This window comes from Trichomycterus rosablanca, chromosome 2 (assembly GCF_030014385.1).
Source record: "Trichomycterus rosablanca isolate fTriRos1 chromosome 2, fTriRos1.hap1, whole genome shotgun sequence".
Lineage (NCBI taxonomy): Eukaryota > Metazoa > Chordata > Actinopteri > Siluriformes > Trichomycteridae > Trichomycterus > Trichomycterus rosablanca.
This window is the reverse complement of record NC_085989.1, coordinates 8,971,872-8,991,075: the sequence shown is the minus strand read 5'-3', so window position 1 is coordinate 8,991,075 and position 19,204 is coordinate 8,971,872. Positions and strand designations below refer to the sequence as shown.

Here is a 19,204-nt window from a genome sequence, read left to right as displayed (position 1 = left end):
TGACCTCTGCTGGCTGAGTCAAGGAATAATGCATTGATCAGGGTGTGGCTCTCCGTACACAAAGCTGATCTGCATATGAACTCGTCTCGTGCAGGTGAAAAGATGTGTGTCAGTCTTCCTCTCCTCGATCAGGAGTGGGGATCAGCATCAGCTGTAGGCAGCTGTAGCCTAGTGGTTAAGGTACTGGACTAGTATTCAGAAGGTTGCCGGTTCTGCCAGGTTGCAACTGTTGGGCTCTTAAGCAAGGTCCTCAACCCGCAATTGCTTAGATTGTATACTCTCACAACTGTAAGTCGCTTTGGATAAAAGCGTCTGCTAAATGCCGAAAATGTAAATGCATCAGTAGAGAGGAAGCGACATGCAATCAGGTAATTGGATACGACTAAATTGGGAGGAAAAAAACACCAGTTTTTTAACACCAAACACAAGTTTGTTCATTGTTATTCTGTGCAGAATGTTTTTTATCACTTATTTATTGCCTTAATACAAACGATATAGCTGATAAACACTGATAAAAAGGTCACATCAAATCATTCTTCCTTCCCATAGCAATAAAGTGAGTGATGCAAAAGATGCAACAGACATAGATATACAAGGAGTATTGGGAGGAGAAGGAACAGATGGCCTCGGCAAGATTAAAGGAATCTCGAAGGGTTTGTGATTAAATTTATTCCAGAGACTGTGACCGAGTGAGAGTGAGAAGGAGTAAAAGGTGATGGACGCATTACATGTTACATGTTTTACACAGTTTAGAGAGTAGCATGTCTTAAAAAGGTAAGTTTCTTTTGACTTTTAGTAAATGCCACTTAAAAAGCTGCTACATACAGTAAGGGTGAAAAGTGTGGGGCCAGTAGTGAACTCTATTTGATGCTGTATTTTCTGTTTTAAAACATATAATCAACAAAATAATTTAAGTAAAAAGTGAGGTGTGAATGAGTTTTAGAATTGTATTATTCTGTGTGGTAAACAATGACTGACAGTGAATGAATCGTCAGATGAGCGGATCAAATCCTCATGCCTAAAGTCATCTTAGTACATGCTTCAATGGGAAGGCTAAGACTTTGTACAAAGCAATATATATATATTTTTTTCTGCTCCACTTACCATATAGAAACACTAAGTAGTTCTACAATTACTGACTGTAGTCCATCTGTTTCTCTGCATGCTTTGTTAGCCCCCTTTCATGCTGTTCTTCAATAGTCAGGACCCAGGACCACCACAGAGCAGGTATTATTTGGGTGGTGGATGATTCTCGGCACTGCAGTGACACTGACATGGTGGTGGTGTGTTAGTGTGTGTTGTGCTGGTATGAGTGGATCAGACACAGCAGCGCTGATGGAGTTTGTAAACACCTCACTGTCCCTGCTGGACTGAGAATAGTCCACCAGCCAAAAATATCCAGCCAACAGCGCCCCATGGGCAGTGTCCTGTGACCACTGATGAAGGTCTAGAAGATGACCAACTTTCTGAAGTCTCTGACTTTACATCTACAAGGTGGACCAACTAGGTAGGAGTGTCTAATAGAGTGGACAGTGAGTGGACACGATATTTAAAAACTCCAACAGCGCTGCTGTGTCTGATCCACTCATACCAGCACAACACACACTAACACCACCACCATGTGAGTGTCACTGCAGTCCACTACCTAAATAATACCTGCTCTGTGGGGGGTCCTGTGGGGGTCCTGACAATTGAAGAACAGAGTGAAAGCAGGCTAAAACAAAAAGTATGTAGAGAAACAGATGGACTACAGTCAGTAATTGTAGAACTACAAAGTGCTTCTATATTATAAGTGGAGCTGATAAAATGGGCACTAAGTGTAGAAACAAGGAGGTGGTTTTAATGTTATGGCTGATCAGTGTATGTTTAACATTTAAAACCAGTTTACACCATTTAAGTTGAATTTATCTAGTATTGTTAGCATTTGTTTCTCATAATATTCCTAATCGGTCCTTTTTTATGTGATTCAGGTACTTTGACTGACTGCAAAGCAAGATCAAGACCAAAAGAATGGAGGAGTGCAGCTTTTTATCAGAGATTACAATGATTCAAAAGGATTAAATGAAGATAATGATGCCGAATCAGACGTACTAAATAAGAATCATCTTCCACAGGAGTCTTAATCTGTCAAGGAAATTAATCACTCAAAGGACTTAAGGAAAGAAGATCAGATTATAAGACGTTATTGTACGTTATTGTGACATACTTTTAAAGGCCTTGCAGAGGTTTCTTAGTAGTGATGATGGCAAAAATACGGTTTAACCAGGGATTGGTTTGCTTGTGTTACCTAAATATTTGGCAAAATGCTTGAGGATCCTTCAAACTTCAAGCCATGTTGGAAAATTCTTGATCTATAAAGAACTATACCATTTTACCATTTATGTAGTGCTGGATCCTACTAAGGAGCATCTAAAGTCTGTTGTCATCTCACTGCATCTGTCTTTCTTCTTGTCCTGTCTTGCTTAACTCTCTGTTTACACAGTTTTCCTGATCTATTATACTTACATTATTTATTTCTACAGCTCATCTGTTTAGTTTACTACTTTCTAAATCATATATATCCCACTGCTAATCTTAATCCTTCTCAACCATCCCACCAACAACCCACACAGATGAGCTATTCTGAACCAATCAAACCCATTTATTTTTTGTCTCTTTAGCTTTAAGCCCTTAAGGGGTTTTATACCCCTCACAAACCCTTGTATTCCCCGTCTCTCTCTCTCTCTTCCCTTGTTTTACTCTCTTCCATGGTATTATGTTGAAACGCATGTCCAGGCGCAGTCGTTCCTTGTTGTCCCTGTCTCTAACCTCTCTAGCGTTAGCTCTTTCCGTGCTGGCCTTCTGTACCTCCTACTGGTGTGAGGGGACGCACAAGGTGGTAAAACCGCTCTGCCTGTCTCCTGTTAAAATGAAGAACTGTGGCCAGAACAACAGTCATCCCTATATTACTGGTAAGACGCATTGTATTGCAACTTATTAGTATTAGTTAGAACATCAAGAAATCTTGGTGCTCGTATTTTTACTCCAGTGTCATTTGCTACTATGAGTCTGAGTGTGCACGGGAAGCTTCCAGTTTATTACTGGGAGGATTGAGTTTATATAGAGGAGATAACATGTGTATGTGTGTCCAAGCTTAGTTGCCTGGCCCGAAGAGAATGATAAGAATGTTGAGACAGGTTTTATGGTAACCTATTACTGAAATGAGCACCACTGTTGTAACACAGAGGTCAGAAGTGAAGGTCAAGTTAACAAAAGTTTATGGACACCTTGATATTTTACCTAACAGTATTTTTTTGGATTACTTTAGCACACATATGTTTTACATTAAAAACTAGGGCTGGCACCGATCCAAAAAAAACTATCCGATCCGATACTGTTGCTTAATGTAAATAACATTCCGAAATTAAAATACACTGATCTACTTAAGCCACAACTAAAAACACTGTTTAAACACAATTAAAATCGCTTTATAAATGATAAACCGCTCACCTATCTTGTCCTGGCTTGGAGATCTCTCACATCCTCAACGATTAATCCATTAGTGTTATGAAATAAAACAAACTACACCATTTCCCGGTGACAGAACTTTAATGGAAATTCTCAACTCTGGGTCAATTCTAATTGGTCCATCTCATTTGATTGACATCCACATCTTCCAATTGTAGACACTTTGGATGTCACGTCGTTAAGCAGATAAATACAGATAAAGATAAAGTTGCACTTTTTATTTTAAATGTTTGTATGGTGCTGTTATTTAGATAGCTAGTTTAACCATGGTGCATTGAGACATGTATTATTACTGCTTAGTTGTTTGAGAGGAGAAATGACGGTATCGGATTGGTATCGGCAGATATTGGACATAAAAAAAGTGGTATTGAGCCAGCCCTATTAAAAACCAGTTTACACCATTTAAATTGAAATTATCAATTGTCTCATTTGTAGTTGGTGTAACTTTGAGTGATTCACCTATAAATGATTCTTCCTTTCAGAGTTATTATGAATTTAATTGTGAGACGTCAGTGCCTGTCCTCAAAAATGCTGTTTTGAGAATTAATAGACACAAATTCCTACAGATCCTAGATCTTGTGGAAGATCATTCATTTACATTTACGGTATTAAGATAGGATAAGATAATCCTTTATTAGTCCCACAGTGGGGAAATTCACAATATATGTGATATGCTGTCCATATCACTTCTTCTACTAATTCATTAAGCAGACACTTATCCAAAGTGACTAACAGTTTTTAGGCAATTGAGGGTTAAGGGTCTCAGGGGCCCAGCTGTGGCAACGGGGCAGTGGTGGGGCTTGAACCAGCAACCTTCTGATTACTAGTCCAGTATCTAGTTACTTAGTTATATTTTGATGTCATCATAACTTTTAATTAATGTATTAATATGTATTGGACCAGTAATCAAAAGGCTGCCCCCCCCCCCTCACTCGCATGCAAATGCTGTATGTCCAGCTATGCTTGTAATAGAGGATTAATTTTTTTTCACAGATAGGATTTAGGTTTGGAAGCTTGGGTCAGAGTGCAGGGTCAGCCATTGTACAGCACCTCTGAAGCAGACAGGGTTAAGAGCATTGCTCAAGGGCCCAAAAGTAAATGCACAGTAGAGCCTGGATTCAAACCCACAACCTTTCATTCAATAGCCCAAAGCTCTAGTTTTTCTTTAGTTTTTACCTGTAAAAATGAATTCTATCTTGACAATAGTGACTTTTTCTTGTATCTATGCATTCTTTAACTCTTCGCACCCCAAACCCAGAGAGCACAGAGAGCCCAACTCTAGACCCCAAAAAGTCTATATCCAATGTGACGATGTCCCCAAAGCAAAAGCAGGAAGAAGCCCGAATAAGAGCGAAGAAGCTGGCCAACGCAGTCCACTATATGTGGGAGACAGGAGAGGACAAGTACATGCTCAGATACTTTCACACCGGTTTCTGGCTGTCTTGTGAGAAGCACCATGATGGTAAAGGTAGGAACTTGTTATATCTGAGTGTATTATTATTATTATTTAAGAAACATCAGAATTAATTATTTGGCCTGTCCTTTAATTTATAATATACATGGTCATGTTAACTGTAGATGTAAAATGACCTTTTAGAGAGAGGAAGAGAGGTAGACAGACAGACAGACAGACAGACAGACAGACAGACAGACAGACAGATAAATAGATACTTACGTACTTACTTACATACTTACTTACTTACGTACTTGCTCACTTGCTTACTTACCTACAAACTTACTAACCTACTTACTTACCTACGTACTTACTTACTTACGTATGTACGTACTTACGTGCATACTTATGTACTTTACGTACTTACTTACTTACTTACTTACTTACTAACTAACTAACAAATGTGACTCCCAATGGTTTCTAGGTGTGAAAAACTAAAATTCTTCAGGCAGAAATGGCTTGTTGTTGAAAGATCTTGGAATGCACATCATGTCAAACCTTAAGGCGTATTGTGCACAACAGCTGAAGATTATATCAGGTTCCGTTACTGGCAGACAAGAACAGGAATCTCAGACTACAGTGTACACAGGACACACATATAATTACATCAACAATAATAGTAAATGCATTTCTAGGAATTGACATAGTACTTTAACTATATTGCATGTCAAAATTGTGATAACCCGTAGCATTTCTGTAAATTTTGTGTGGGTAGAGGGTGAAGAAAGTTTTTATTCAAAAAAGCTACAACCAAGAACAAATTCATAATAAACCAATAAAAGTGTGACATTGTTTCTGTTCCAGGAGAGATATGTAGAAGTTTTATTGAACTGACTCCTGGAGAAACACAAGGTAAACACATTTTAGATGTTAACTAATCAACAGCATGTGATTCTAACGACCCTGTAAACACACCCATAGTTTACCATAAAGAACTATAAAGAAGAATGTCAGCTACTGGCGTGTCAGTTTTTGTTTTGTGTATATCTGCAGGGGTTCTTTGGCTTTCTTTATTCTCCGAGTTCACGTACATCACTCTGCTAGCATTTGGATTCCTCATGATGTGGGTGGAGTTGCTGTTACTTTGCCTAAATAGAGAGATGTACGCCCTCAAGATCAATGCATTTGCTGCCATCTGCACTGTTCTGTCAGGTGACATAATGTGGATTTATTTAACAGCCCCAACTCAGAAAAAGATGGGACTGTATGGAAAATACCAATAATAATAAACAACACAGTTTCTTACATTTACTATTGGGGACAGGTCAGGACTGCAGGCAGGCCAGTCCAGTACTCGTACCCTTCTTCCGCAGCCATGCCTTTGTAATGTGTGCAGCATGTGGTTTTGCATCGTCTTGTTGAAAAATTTATGAACATCCCTGGAAAAGATGACGTCTTGAAGGCAGCACATGTTGCTCTAAGATTTCAATGTACTTTTCTGCATTAATGCTGCCATCACAGAAGTGTAAATGACCTTTTCCAAGGGCACTGACACAGCCCCATACCATGACAGACCCGGGCTTTTGGACTTGTTGCTGATAACAATCTGGACGGTCCTTTTCATCTTTGGTCTGGAGCACACGACGTCCTTTTTTTTTTTTTTTTCAGAAAAAACCTGGAATGCTGATTCATTTGACCACAATACATGTTTCCACTGTGTGATGGTCCATCCTAGATGCCTCCGAGCCCAGAGAAGTCGTCGCTGCTTCTGGACATGGTTAACATAAGGCTTCTTTTTTGCACAGTAAAGTTTTAAGTGGCATTTGTACATGTAACTCTGTATTGTAGTGCTCGACAAAGGTTTGCCAAAGTAATCCCTCACCCATGTGGTTATATCAGCTGTTGTTGAGTGGCGGTTCTTGATGCAGTGCCGTCTGAGGGATCGAAGATCACGGGTGTTCAGCTTAAGCTTGCGCCGTTGACCTTTACGCACTGAAATTCCTCCCGATTCCTTGAATCGTTTGATGATGTTATGCACTGTAGAGGGAGAAATATGCAAATCCCTTCCAATCTTTCTTTGAGGTACATTGTTTTTAAACATTTCAATCATTTTCTCACACATTTGTTGACAAACTGGAGATCCTCTGATCATCTTTGCTCATTAAAGACTCAGCCTTTCCTGGATGCTGCTTTTGTACCAAACCATGATTACAATCACCTGCTGACATCACATCATTATTTAGTTGTTTCACCTCATTACTAGCCCTAAATTGCCCCCGTCCCAACTTTTTTTGGAATGTGTTGCAGGCCTAAAATGCAGGAATGGCTGAAATGAAGTTGAGCAGATAAAACATGAAATATCTCAGGTTCATCCTGTCTGCAATGAAATACAAGTCAAAGTAAATATAAGGAGCACTGCATTGTTATTTTATTTGCATTGTCCATGCTGTCCAAAGTTTTTCTGATTCGGAGTTGTAATATTGCGGTCATAAGAAAGATTTTTATTACTAAAAAGGTTGCTTACATTATTCTTATATTTCCAACACTGCTGTTTTAGGGATGATGGGAATGGTGGCACATATGATGTACACTACTGTATTCCAACTGACTGTAAGCATCGGCCCTAAAGACTGGAGACCACAGTCCTGGGACTATGGCTGGTCATTTGCGTGAGTCTCGTCTTCTCATTTTGCCTTAACTTGGTTTTATTTATGGTTGTCCAGTTTCAACTTAATGAACCCTGACTCCCTGTCTGTCCAGTCTGGCCTGGATTTCTTTTAGCTGCTGTATGGCTGCCGCTGTCTGCACCCTCAACTCTTATACCAAGACGTTGATTGAGATGAAGCGCCGCGCTCACATCCGTCTGGAGGAGGCCCGCGCTACAAGTCATGCTCCCCCTTATGAAGACATAGTCAGTGTCAGTGCTGGTGACGGCGTCTACGCCATCAACCACCCTCTTCAGAACTACCAGCAGGGTATACTGATTGACAGACTGGTCTCTAGGGAGGAGAGCCTAACTGGAGTGTTGAAAGAAGGAATGAACCCATTTGGTCTGGTAATGGTGGAAGGGTGTGGGTCACAGGGGTGTGAGGACTGTGAGAGGGAGATGGACACAATGAACGATGTGTTAAAGAGAGAAGAAAGGGAAGAGGATGATGAAATATGCTGAAAGTATCTGGACGGTGGAATATCTTGGATTTGGATGGTTATGTATTAATATTAGGACATGCCTAAACATGATTAAAAGTAAACATAAATATCAAGTATATATAAGGTGGTAGATGATTCTTAGCACTGCAGTGACACTGACAAGTTGGTGGTGTGTTAGTGTGTGTTGTGCTGGTATGAGTGGATCACACACAGCAGCGCTGCTGGAGTTTTTAAATACCGTGTCCATTCCCTGTCCACTCTATTAGACACTCCTACCTAGTTGGTCCACCTTGTAGATGTAAAGTCAGAGACGATTGCTCATCTATTTCTGCTGTTTGAGTTGGTCATTTTCTAGACCTTCATCAGTGGTCACAGGATGCTGCCCACGGGGCGCTGTTGGCGGGATATTTTTGGTTGGTGGACTATTCTTAGTCCAGCAGTGACAGTGAGTATTGCTGTGTCTTATCCACTTATACCAGCACAACACACACTAACACACCACCACCATGTCAGTGTCACTGCAGTGCTGAGAATGATCCACCACCTAAATAATACCTGCTCTGTGGTGGTCCTGTGGGGGTCCTGACCATTGAAGAACAGTATGAAAGGGGGCTAACAAAGCATGCAGAGAAACAGATGGACTACAGTCAGTAATTGTAGAACTGCAAAGTGTTTCTATATGGTAAGTGGAGCTGATTAATTGGACAGTAAGTGTAGAAACAAGGAATCTTCAATACGTTCCTCACCTTTATTTAGCTCCACCTTTTTGGACGCTCAAAGAAGCTTTAAGGCGAAGAAAATTTTTATGTGATGATGTGAAAGCAGTGGTGCATCAGTGACTACACGCTCAACCAAAAGCATTCTTGCTGATGGCATTAAAAAGTTGGTACGACGCTGGGAAAAGTACATCAGAAGGTGACTGTGTAGAAAAGTGATGTACTTTGTATATGAAATTCTTAATAAATATAGTTTTAAAAAGTGTGGAAACTTTTTGAAGAACCCTCGTATATAAATCTGTACTATATGTAATATCATTTTGAACCTTCTTAATGTCAATAGTGGAAAACAGTAATAAAGTACACTATATGAACAAACGAATGTACGTACACTCCCCAATTATGAGTGCAGTTGTTTGTCACACTTGTTGCTAAAATGTGTATAAAATCAATAACATATCCATTTAATATGTATTATTACACTGATTTCTACTACCTGCTTCATCCTGCCCTAAACAGAGCATTATTTTGCATGTTTTAAGGAAATAAATAGAAACATGCAAAGCACACCCTGAGTAAAACAATGAGAACATTTAAGCCAAGATCGAGATTCGAATTCAGGTTTCCAGGACCCATGCCACCATGACCCCTATGATTCAACTTGTCAATGCTGGTACACAGGGTAAAATTCTGTATCTACTGGTCGCAAAGTAAACTCACTCACTCACTCACTGTCCTATCCCAGCTTTTCAATGGGTGCAAGGCACACAGTAACACGGGGCGGCATCTTCTAGACCTTCATCAGTGGTCACAGGACGCTGCCCATGGGGCACTGTTGGCTGGATATTTTTGGTTGGTGGACTATTCTCAGTCCAGCAGTGACAGTGAGGTGTTTTAAAACTCCAGCAGCGCTGCTGTGTCTGATCCACTCATACCAGCACAACAGAATCAGAATCTTTATCTTATCTTTAAATCTTTATCTTTATTGTCATTATACCAGGTATAACGAAATTAACACACACTAACACACCACCACCATGTCAGTGTCACTGCAGTGCTTAGAATGATCCACCATCCAAATAATACCTGCTCTGTAGTTGTAGTGGTCCTGGAAGAGTCCTAAACATTGAAGAACAGCATAAAAGGGGGCTAACAAAGCATGCAGAGAAACAGATGGACTACAGTCAGTGCTTGTAGAACTACAAAGTGCTTCTATATGGTAAGTGGAGCTTATAAAATGGACAGTGAGTGTAGAAACAAGGAGGTGGTTTTAATGTTATGGCTGATCAGTGAATTGACCAGTGCACCTTTACATACGTCCCTCTTGTCTTTTCCTAAAAGAGTCTGTTCAGTGAGTCGACACTGCAAACGACACATAAGGAGTGGAATAAGCGATCAAGGTGAATCCGGAAGTAACTCAGGTGAACTAAACCGTAACAGAGAAGCGTTCCACATTAGAACAAAAATAACGTCGCATTAAAGTCTGATGTATCTGATCTCTAGTTTTTCAGTCTATCGTCGAAGTGGTAAGTTTAATCACTTTAATGAAAATACTAATTGATAGGGTTTAACTTGAGTCTAACCTTACGTTTTTACACCATGACTCCGTGTAGTTGTACACTTAATAGTTTCGTGTTTATTGGGTTCCTCTTTTAAACAGCAGCACAAACCTAAAGATCGGTAATACTTTATTTTTCTTTACATTTACAGCATATAAAATTGTTTTATTTGGACTAAGTTGATTTATTTTGACTAAGTTGATCAAACTGTAGCCTACTAGGACCAGTGGTGGTAGGCAGAGCCGTAGATAGAGTTGCGACACTCCTTGATCTACGCGGTCACGTGGTTCATGTAACCCTCCAATAGTTCCAAACAAACCCGGCGCTGTCATGTTCTCATATGGGACAGGCAGCAGTGAATGAAATATTAAACGGCAAATAATAAACATTTGTACAATTTCTGGGTATTTTCAACTGCGTTTACATTTACTGCATCTGCTTTAATGTCAATTTGGTATATAAAGTGGAAGATTGATGTTTATAGGTTTATACATTATGGGTGACATACCAGAGTTCAAAAGAGGACAAATTGTTGGTGCACGTCTTGCTGGCGCATCTGTGACCAAGACAGCAAGTCTTTGTGATGTATTAAGAGCCACGGTATCCAGGGTAATGTCAGCATACCACCAAGAAGGACAAACCACATCCAACAGGATTAACTGTGGACGCAAGAGGAAGCTGTCTGAAAGGGATGTTCGGGTGCTAACCCGGATTGTATCCAAAAAACATAAAACCACGGCTGCCCAAATCACGGCAGAATTAAATGTGCACCTCAACTCTCCTGTTTCCACCAGAACTGTCCGTCGGGAGCTCCACAGGGTCAATATACACGGCCGGGCTGCTATAGCCAAACCTTTGGTCACTCGTGCCAATGCCAAACGTCGGTTTCAATGGTGCAAGGAGCGGAAATCTTGGGCTGTGGACAATGTGAAACATGTATTGTTCTCTGATGAGTCCACCGTTACTGTTTTCCCCACATCCGGGAGAGTTACGGTGTGGAGAAGCCCCAAAGAAGCGTACCACCCAGGTACTAGGACCAGTGGTGGTAGGCAGAGCCGTAGATAGAGTTGCGACACTCCTTGATCTCGCCGCTACGCGGTCACGTGGTTCATGTAACCCTCCAATAGTTCCAAACAAACCCGGCGCTGTCATGTTCTCATATGGGACAGGCAGCAGTGAATGAAATATTAAACGCTAAATAATAAACATTTGTACAATTTCTGGGTATTTTCAACTGCGTTTACATTTACTGCATCTGCTTTAATGTCAATCTGGTATATAAAGTGGAAGATTGATATTTATAATGACTTGTTAATAGCCGTTCTTGTTAACACACAGTACATTATATTAGCATACATTACATAATGCCATATCATTAAGTAGTAGAGACAATATACAGTATAGACATTAAAGTTTTTTTATGTTTTGTTTTTTACATAAACTAACCTCCCTTCACTTTCCTGAGGATTCATAATAATAATCATTTTGGCTAAACACTAAGCCATGTGCTGGATTAATAAGGTTTACCTGCACTGAATGAAAAGATTGATAAACACACTACCGTACCTTTAACATTATAGTGCAGGTACAGGAAATAGCATTCATTCATCTCTTCTTTCATGAGTGATTAATAATTGATTCCTACATGTAATACATTAATGAATTCATTATGAATATGCACAAGTTCATTTTGTCTAATGTAAGTGGTGGACAAGGTACACAAACCATGTAGTTGAGTTAAAGTAGAGATATCCAAGGTAACATATTACTCCAGTAAAAGTAGTAGTAAAAGTAAAAATACTCTTTACCTCCACTAAAGTACTAAACTAAATTTACCTTTATAAAACGGATAGTTCCGGTCCTAAAATCTGATTGGCTGAGCCACGTTCGAAGCCGTTGTAAAATCCCCGATAAACGCACACCTATGACCACCTCACATCATTCCATATTAATGCGCCACTGAATAGAAAAAATTAATGTTATTTTCGCCCTCATGTTGCCTAGCAACACTGTTAATCTAACTATTTTGCGTCGCGGAAGAATGCTTTATTGTAAGTTTATACACAATAAATACATTTATGAATTAAACATTGTTGTATTTATTATATTTTATGTTGACCGCCGTTTTATAAAAGCAATAAGCCACTCGAGACCGTGCATTACTGTTATGATTTTAGCACGGGGAAAGAAGTTTTAGGCACTCCGCTTCGCGTCGTGCCAAAAACGTCATCCCCGTGCTAAAATCACAGTAATGCACGGCCTCTCGTGGCTTATTGCTTTATCAAATGTACTTAAGTATATAAGTAAAAGTATAATGATTTATTGTGGTTCTAATGTTTTATGATCATTTCTGTAACTAGACTCTTGATTAATCAACTCATTTTAGGTGAAAAGACTCGTGTGTCATTAATTAAGCTTAACTGACTAAGCTAAATTCAGTTATACCTATTAATTAAGATAAACATGTAACATTTAGTGCTGAGCAAATGCTAAACAATAACAATATTAAGTATATTAATGACATTAAATTCATAATTTTTTTAAAACAAAGCAACATACAGCTAAAAATGTTTGATAAGTAGTGGAAATGAATGGGGCTCTATGGGTTGTTTGGAACTATACAGAGCTCCACAACCCGGAAGCTGGGCAGAAAAAATGTCCCGCCCCCTTTCCAACGGTTCCCTATGGGAGTGTCGCCACTCTGTTCTCTCTACCGCTCTGGTGGTAGGTAAGCCTCTCCCATACATGTGGTACATCAAATAACAGATGTTTAAAATGTGGGCCTAATCATTTAAAATCTGAAATATTTAATTTGTTAAATTATAAAAAATAGTGTAGGAAGCATGGAAAAGGTCATTCGATTTTTTTAAGTTTTAGAGTCTCCTTATTTCACTTTTTAATGTCCTTACTATTACAAATGAGGTGGAAAGAAGGTCCTGGGATTGATTCCCAGGTGGAGCGATCCGGGTCCTTTCTGTGTGGAGTTTGCATGTTCTTCCCATGCCTGTGTGAGTTTCGTCCGGGAGCTCCGGTTTCCTCCCACAGTCCAAGGACGTGCAAGTGAGACGAATTGGAGATACAAAATTAAACTTGTGAACTGAAGAATCTTGTGTAACCAGTAACTACCTGTCCTGTCATAAGTGTAACCAAAGTGTGTAAAACATGACGTTATATCCTAATAAATAATAAGAAGAATGAAATATCTGACAAAAGTAAATCAATGCAAACAAATCAGGACTTAAAAAAGATCTGAACCCTGAAAACACAAAGGCAGGCTGGCTTGTTTACATTCCTCTTGCCTCTCACATTAAAATGTGTGCCATACGTACAAATGAAAGCTGACTTTCTTGCTAAATGGTTAAAGTCTATGGTAAGATACTATGGTTGCAGTCATAAGACTGGATCTCCTGCTGTGGTTCACCTTATAACTTTTATAGCAACAATTGTATCCTGTGTAGCTTTTTTTTTCTTTTCTTTTTTTTTAATATATTTTCTTTATGCATTTTTTCCCCTTTTTCTCCATTTTTAGCGCGTCCAATTGCCCCATTGCATCATGCTTCCTCTCCACCAATGCCGATCTCTGCTCTGATTGAGGAGAATGAAGCTAACCCTCCGACACAAGGGCAGCATGCCATATGCATCTTATCACCTACACTTTGACGAGTGCAGCAGCTTAGCTGCGTGTACAGAGAGACACACCCTAAGAGCACTCTTCTCATCTCTGTGCAGGCGCCATCAATCAGCCAGCAGATTCGTAATTGCACCAATCATGAGAGAGAGACCCCATCCGGCTTAGGCCCGTCCATGTCTGAACAGAACAACAGGCCAATCATTGTTCATGTAGCCGCTCAGCCCTAGCCGGCAAGGCAGAGCTGAGATTCGATACGATGTATTCGAGATCCCAGCTCTGGTTCCAGCATGTGTTTTTACCGCTGCGCCACCTGAGCGGCATGTATACTGTGTAGCTTTAAAACAAAAGCGTAACTGACACGTGTGACAAAGAAAAACCCTTATATATGGTACATTGTCCTATATACTGTAGATGGTATACTATGTTTTGGTCTGATCAGGTGTGGTACTTGGTCTAGAACAGTTGTGTCCCACTGACCTGTATAATCAACACTTAAGTACATTTGGGGTAAAATTTAGAGATATATGTAAGGGATATGTGTCGAGGCAATCTTGACATTTCAGTTATTACAGCAGCTGTTGTTTCTTTGTGCCTGAATTATTGAAACATACTTGTTAACTGTGTTGATATTAATTGTGTAAAAAGTAATTCTAAATGTTATTATTCTTTGAGACATGACTTTTCTAATTCTTATTAATTAATAATGTTATTAATAATGATTAATAACGGCGGCTCGGTGGGTAGCACTGTCGCCTCACAGCAAGAAGGCACAGAAGCAACTGCCTGTCCTGTCAAGACTGTAAAATAAACAATAGGACAATTCAGTTATTAGTTGGACCCATTTCTGTAACTTCATCTGTAAAAAGAATTGTCCATATTGCTTTGTGCATTGTGCTGCTCTTGCCACATGACTTGCATATTTAATAATTACATAAATAAGAAAGTGCGCTGGTATTTCTAATAAAATGACCAGTAAGTATATATAACCATGGGTTAGATGACTTTATACACCAAAGATTCAAAATTCTGACTCATTTTAATTATGATGCCTTCTTTCACCAGGCTTGACAAAATCACTATGAACTCCTGTGCTGGCTTTGCACACTGCAAAGGGGCACTGGCCTTCGCGGTCATCTTTGACCTGGTTGGTGTCGTGGTGCTGCTTGTGGGAGTCTTTGTTCCCCTGGAAGTGAAAGGGAGGGACTTTGGTGACCTGTTGGTTTACACTGGAGCCCTGCTGGTGCTGATGTCTCTTGGTGGCTGGGTGATGTGGTACAGTGGCAACATCGAAGGTCTGGCGGCGAGCAAAGAGATGGGTCACATCGGCAACGCGGTGGACCGCATCGCTCGAACCCTCAGTCGCAAAATGCGCACCCATCGCAGCCATCAGAGTCCCTGAAGTGGGTTGGTGAAAATCCTCTGCAAGCTGCCTAGGTAAATTTACGTGTATACTTTATTGTCTATTTTTTAACTATAAAGTTAATAGCTGAATGAAAATGTTAAGGGTTACTAGCAGGCACAATTGGCAGTGCCTGCAGCAAACAATAATTGGCCACCATGTCTGCTGGGTGGGATGACTGTACTATAAGTGGTTGGGGTCTTCAAACGTTGTGTAAGAACCCTGGTTAGCAAATAGAGACACCTGTGCAGAAAGCATGGGCAAAAGAAGGGGTCCGCTAAGGACTGTGCACGGGTCGGAGGAGGCGTGAGCAGAAATATACCCTCCTCCAATGCAATCAGGGATACAGTTCTTTTTTTAAGTGGCTTTTTTGTATGTAACAATGTGTTTTATCTTTTTATTCCAGGTTTTATGACTCACGAAGTGTGAACCTTGCGATTGCATCCTACAATTAGACATCTATGCCTTAATGCATTTTTATGAAATTTATGTAATACAACTGTTACGCTTGACTGTTACATAGTACAGGGACTAAATAAATATATTCCATGTATTTGTATTTAAAAAATATTGGCATGCACTGACATACATTTTGTAATATTTTATATAAAATTTATATATACATTTTTATATGTGTGGCAGTGCCTTGTCTAGGTATGGCCGTGTATTGTTTAGACCATTTTGTATTTCTGAGCAGTTTTGAGCCAATATTATAGAAATCCTGTTTTCAGCTTTTTACATTTCATATCAGCGATGCACTCAGATGCCAGTTATTGGCCGTTTACCTTGCACTGAACTTACTGACCATTTCATCAAGTGTGCAGTGACTGCATACACCGATGAGCCATAACATTAAAACCACCTCCTTGTTTCTACACTCACTGCCCATGTTATCAGCTCCACTTACCATATAAGAGCACTTTGTAGCTCTACAATTACTGACTGTAGTGAAACTGTTTCTCTACATACATTTTGAGCCTGCTTTCACTCTGTTCTTCAATGGTCAGGACCACCACAGGACCACCACAGAGCAGGTATTATTTAGGTGGTGGATCATTCTCAGCACTGCACTGACACTGACATAGTGGTGGTGTGTTAGTGTGTGTTGTGCTAGTGTGTGTTGTGCTGGTATGAGTGGATAAGACAGCAATGTCCACTCACTGTCCACTTTATTAGACACTCCTACCTAGTTGGTCCACCTTGTAGATGTAAAGTCAGAGACCAATGCTCATCTATTGCTGCTGTTTGAGTTGGTCTTCTAGACCTTCATCAGTGGTCACAGGATGCTTTTGGCTGGATGTTTTTGGTTGGTGGACTATTCTCAGTCCAGCAGTGACAGTGAGGTGTTTAAAAACTCCAGCAGCGCTGCTGTGTCTGATCCACTCATACCAGCATAACACACACTAACACACCACCACCATGTCAGTGTTACTGCAGTGCTGAGAATGATCCACCACCCAAATAATACCTGCTCTGTAGTGGTCCTGGGAGAGTCCTGACCATTGAAGAACAGCATAAAAGGAGGCTAACAAAGCATGCAGAGAAACAGATGGACTACAGTCAGTAATTGTAGAACTACAATTGTAGTGTTTCTATATGGTAAGTGGAGCTGATAAAATGGACAATGTGTGTAGAAACAAGGAGGTGGTTTTAATGTTATGGCTGATCGGTGTATAAATCCACTCATTATTAAGATCATGTGTTTCAGCCACACCCCTTTCTAAGAACTGTATACCATTTGATTATAGAAAACAAATAATAGGCTTCCAATTCTGTAGCAACATTTATTGGAGGGCCCTTTCTTGTCTTCTCCAATATGATTGTGCTTCTATAAAGACCTGCACAGAACAACCATTTCTTCCCTGCGCATTTCCCGCACATAGCCCTGATTTCAAGACATACTGGAATGAGATTAATTGGAATGTTGATTGTGAGCTAGGCATTCTTATCCAACATTATTGCCTACAGTACAAATAGATAAAGTAGGTAAAAATTGCCGTGTGTGTGTAAATGCTTTATGGACTGGAATGCTGCCTGGTGTATTTTCACAGCCTGTTACATTTCTAGGTGTACCTAATAAACTGGCAATCGAGTGCATAATATGCAGTATTTGGTCTTTTTATGTAGTCTATTTCATTAATTTGATTAATTAGCAATGTGAACAATGACGATATGCATAAGCATTTGTAAACTGATGCCTGAAACTGAAGTCAATATGCAGCATCATATAGAGATACTGTATGTCATTAGTATTATTGTGCTGTATGTACATCTATCTTTGTTACTTAAGTTCTGGTACTGGTATGTTAATTTTTATTAAATAATATATTTCTTAAAATATGTGTCTCTGTGTTTCAGTGGTTTGGTTCTTTCCATCTACATTTTTAATATTAACACTGTGAATATTGTCACTGTGAAAAACTTCTGTTTACACCTCTTCTAGCCTAACTCCTTACAGATAGCTTTATTTAAATATATACAAATAAAAGGTATTTTATTACAAATTCAAGTCTTTAATCTAGACAAATCATTGCTGCGTTTAAATTTTATTAAAAAAATGAAAAATTACTGTTTCATTTACAATTTGTTTCACTTAATGCCAAAGTTGTACTAAATAATTTTGACTATTCAATGTATTCAATTCAAAAGAGTACAGGTGCTAGACTGGCCTGTCTGCACCTCTGACCTGTATCTGCTTCAAAATGTGTGGCGCATTATGAAACATATGAGAACAAAGAACCTGGATTGTTGAGCAGCTGAAGTGTTATATTAAGACTGGAGGACGAAGAACTTTCACAACTACAACAATTGGTGTCCTCAGTTACCAAATAATTACAGTCCATAGTTTGGTGACTGTGCTAAACATACACCTGCCCCAACTTTTTTTGAAACGGCCATCAAATTTAGCTTGGTGGGTAGCACTGTTGCATCACAGCAAGAACATCCTGGGATCAGTTTTCAGGTGGAGTGGTACTGGTCCTTTCTGTGTGGAGTTTGTATGTTCTGCACGTGTCTGCTTGGATTCACCTAACTTACATGTTTTTGGACTGTAGGAAGAAACCAGAGTTCAAGCTCCATTGGAGATACAAAATCACCTGTGATGGTGTTTGGCATTAAACTTGCACTGATGAATCTTGGGCGGCACGGTGGCTCACATCAAGAAGGTCCTGGGTTCGATCCCCAGCCGGGGCGAACCCAAACTCTTTTCTGTGCGGAGTTTGCATGTTCTCCCCGTGTCTGCGTGGGTTTCCTCCCACAGTCCAAAAACATGCAGTTAAGTTAATTGGAGACACTGGATTGACCTATAGGTGAATGGGTGTGTATGTGTGTGTGTGTGTGTCTGCCCTGTGATGGACTGGCGCCCCGTCCAGGGTGTTACTGTGTGCCTTGCGCCCATTGAAATGCTGGGATAGACTCCAGCACACACAGACCCCACCACCACGCGACCCTAATTGGATAACCGGTTAAGAAAGTGAGTGACATGAATGTCCTGTCATGAATGTAACCAAAGTGTAAAACATGACATTAAAATCCTAACAAACTAACCAACGTTTTTAATAAAATATCGGTTTTTAACCAACACTTTTGTGAGTTTTCAGTCCACCTAGTAGCACTTGTGGTACAACGTATAGTTTCAGAACAACGTCTTTAAATCAATCTGTACAGCCAACAGCGCCATCTTGAGTCGCAGGATTCGGCGGTAACAGAATTCAACGTAACGTGAGAGCGTATAGTGCTCAATAAGTGCGGTCTTATTTTTTCTCTACAATTGAATTGTAAAAGAGGAGAAAAATATTTTAGGGCTTTACAGAAAATACGGATTAATTTACACAACTCTGTTATAAATAC

The 19,204-nt window shown here is 39.8% G+C and overlaps 1 protein-coding gene across 1 annotated transcript; it reads left to right on the top strand.

Annotated features, from left to right (window-relative positions):
* Positions 1-2,755: 2,755 nt before the first annotated feature.
* On the top strand, positions 2,756-8,069 carry si:ch211-232m10.6 (uncharacterized protein LOC572203 homolog). Its single transcript, XM_062990036.1, has 6 exons — positions 2,756-2,951; positions 4,775-4,975; positions 5,765-5,812; positions 5,954-6,112; positions 7,458-7,569; positions 7,661-8,069. The coding sequence occupies exons 1-6, from the start codon at positions 2,756-2,758 to the stop codon at positions 8,067-8,069; spliced, it is 1,125 nt and encodes a 374-aa protein (XP_062846106.1).
* Positions 8,070-19,204: the final 11,135 nt, after the last annotated feature.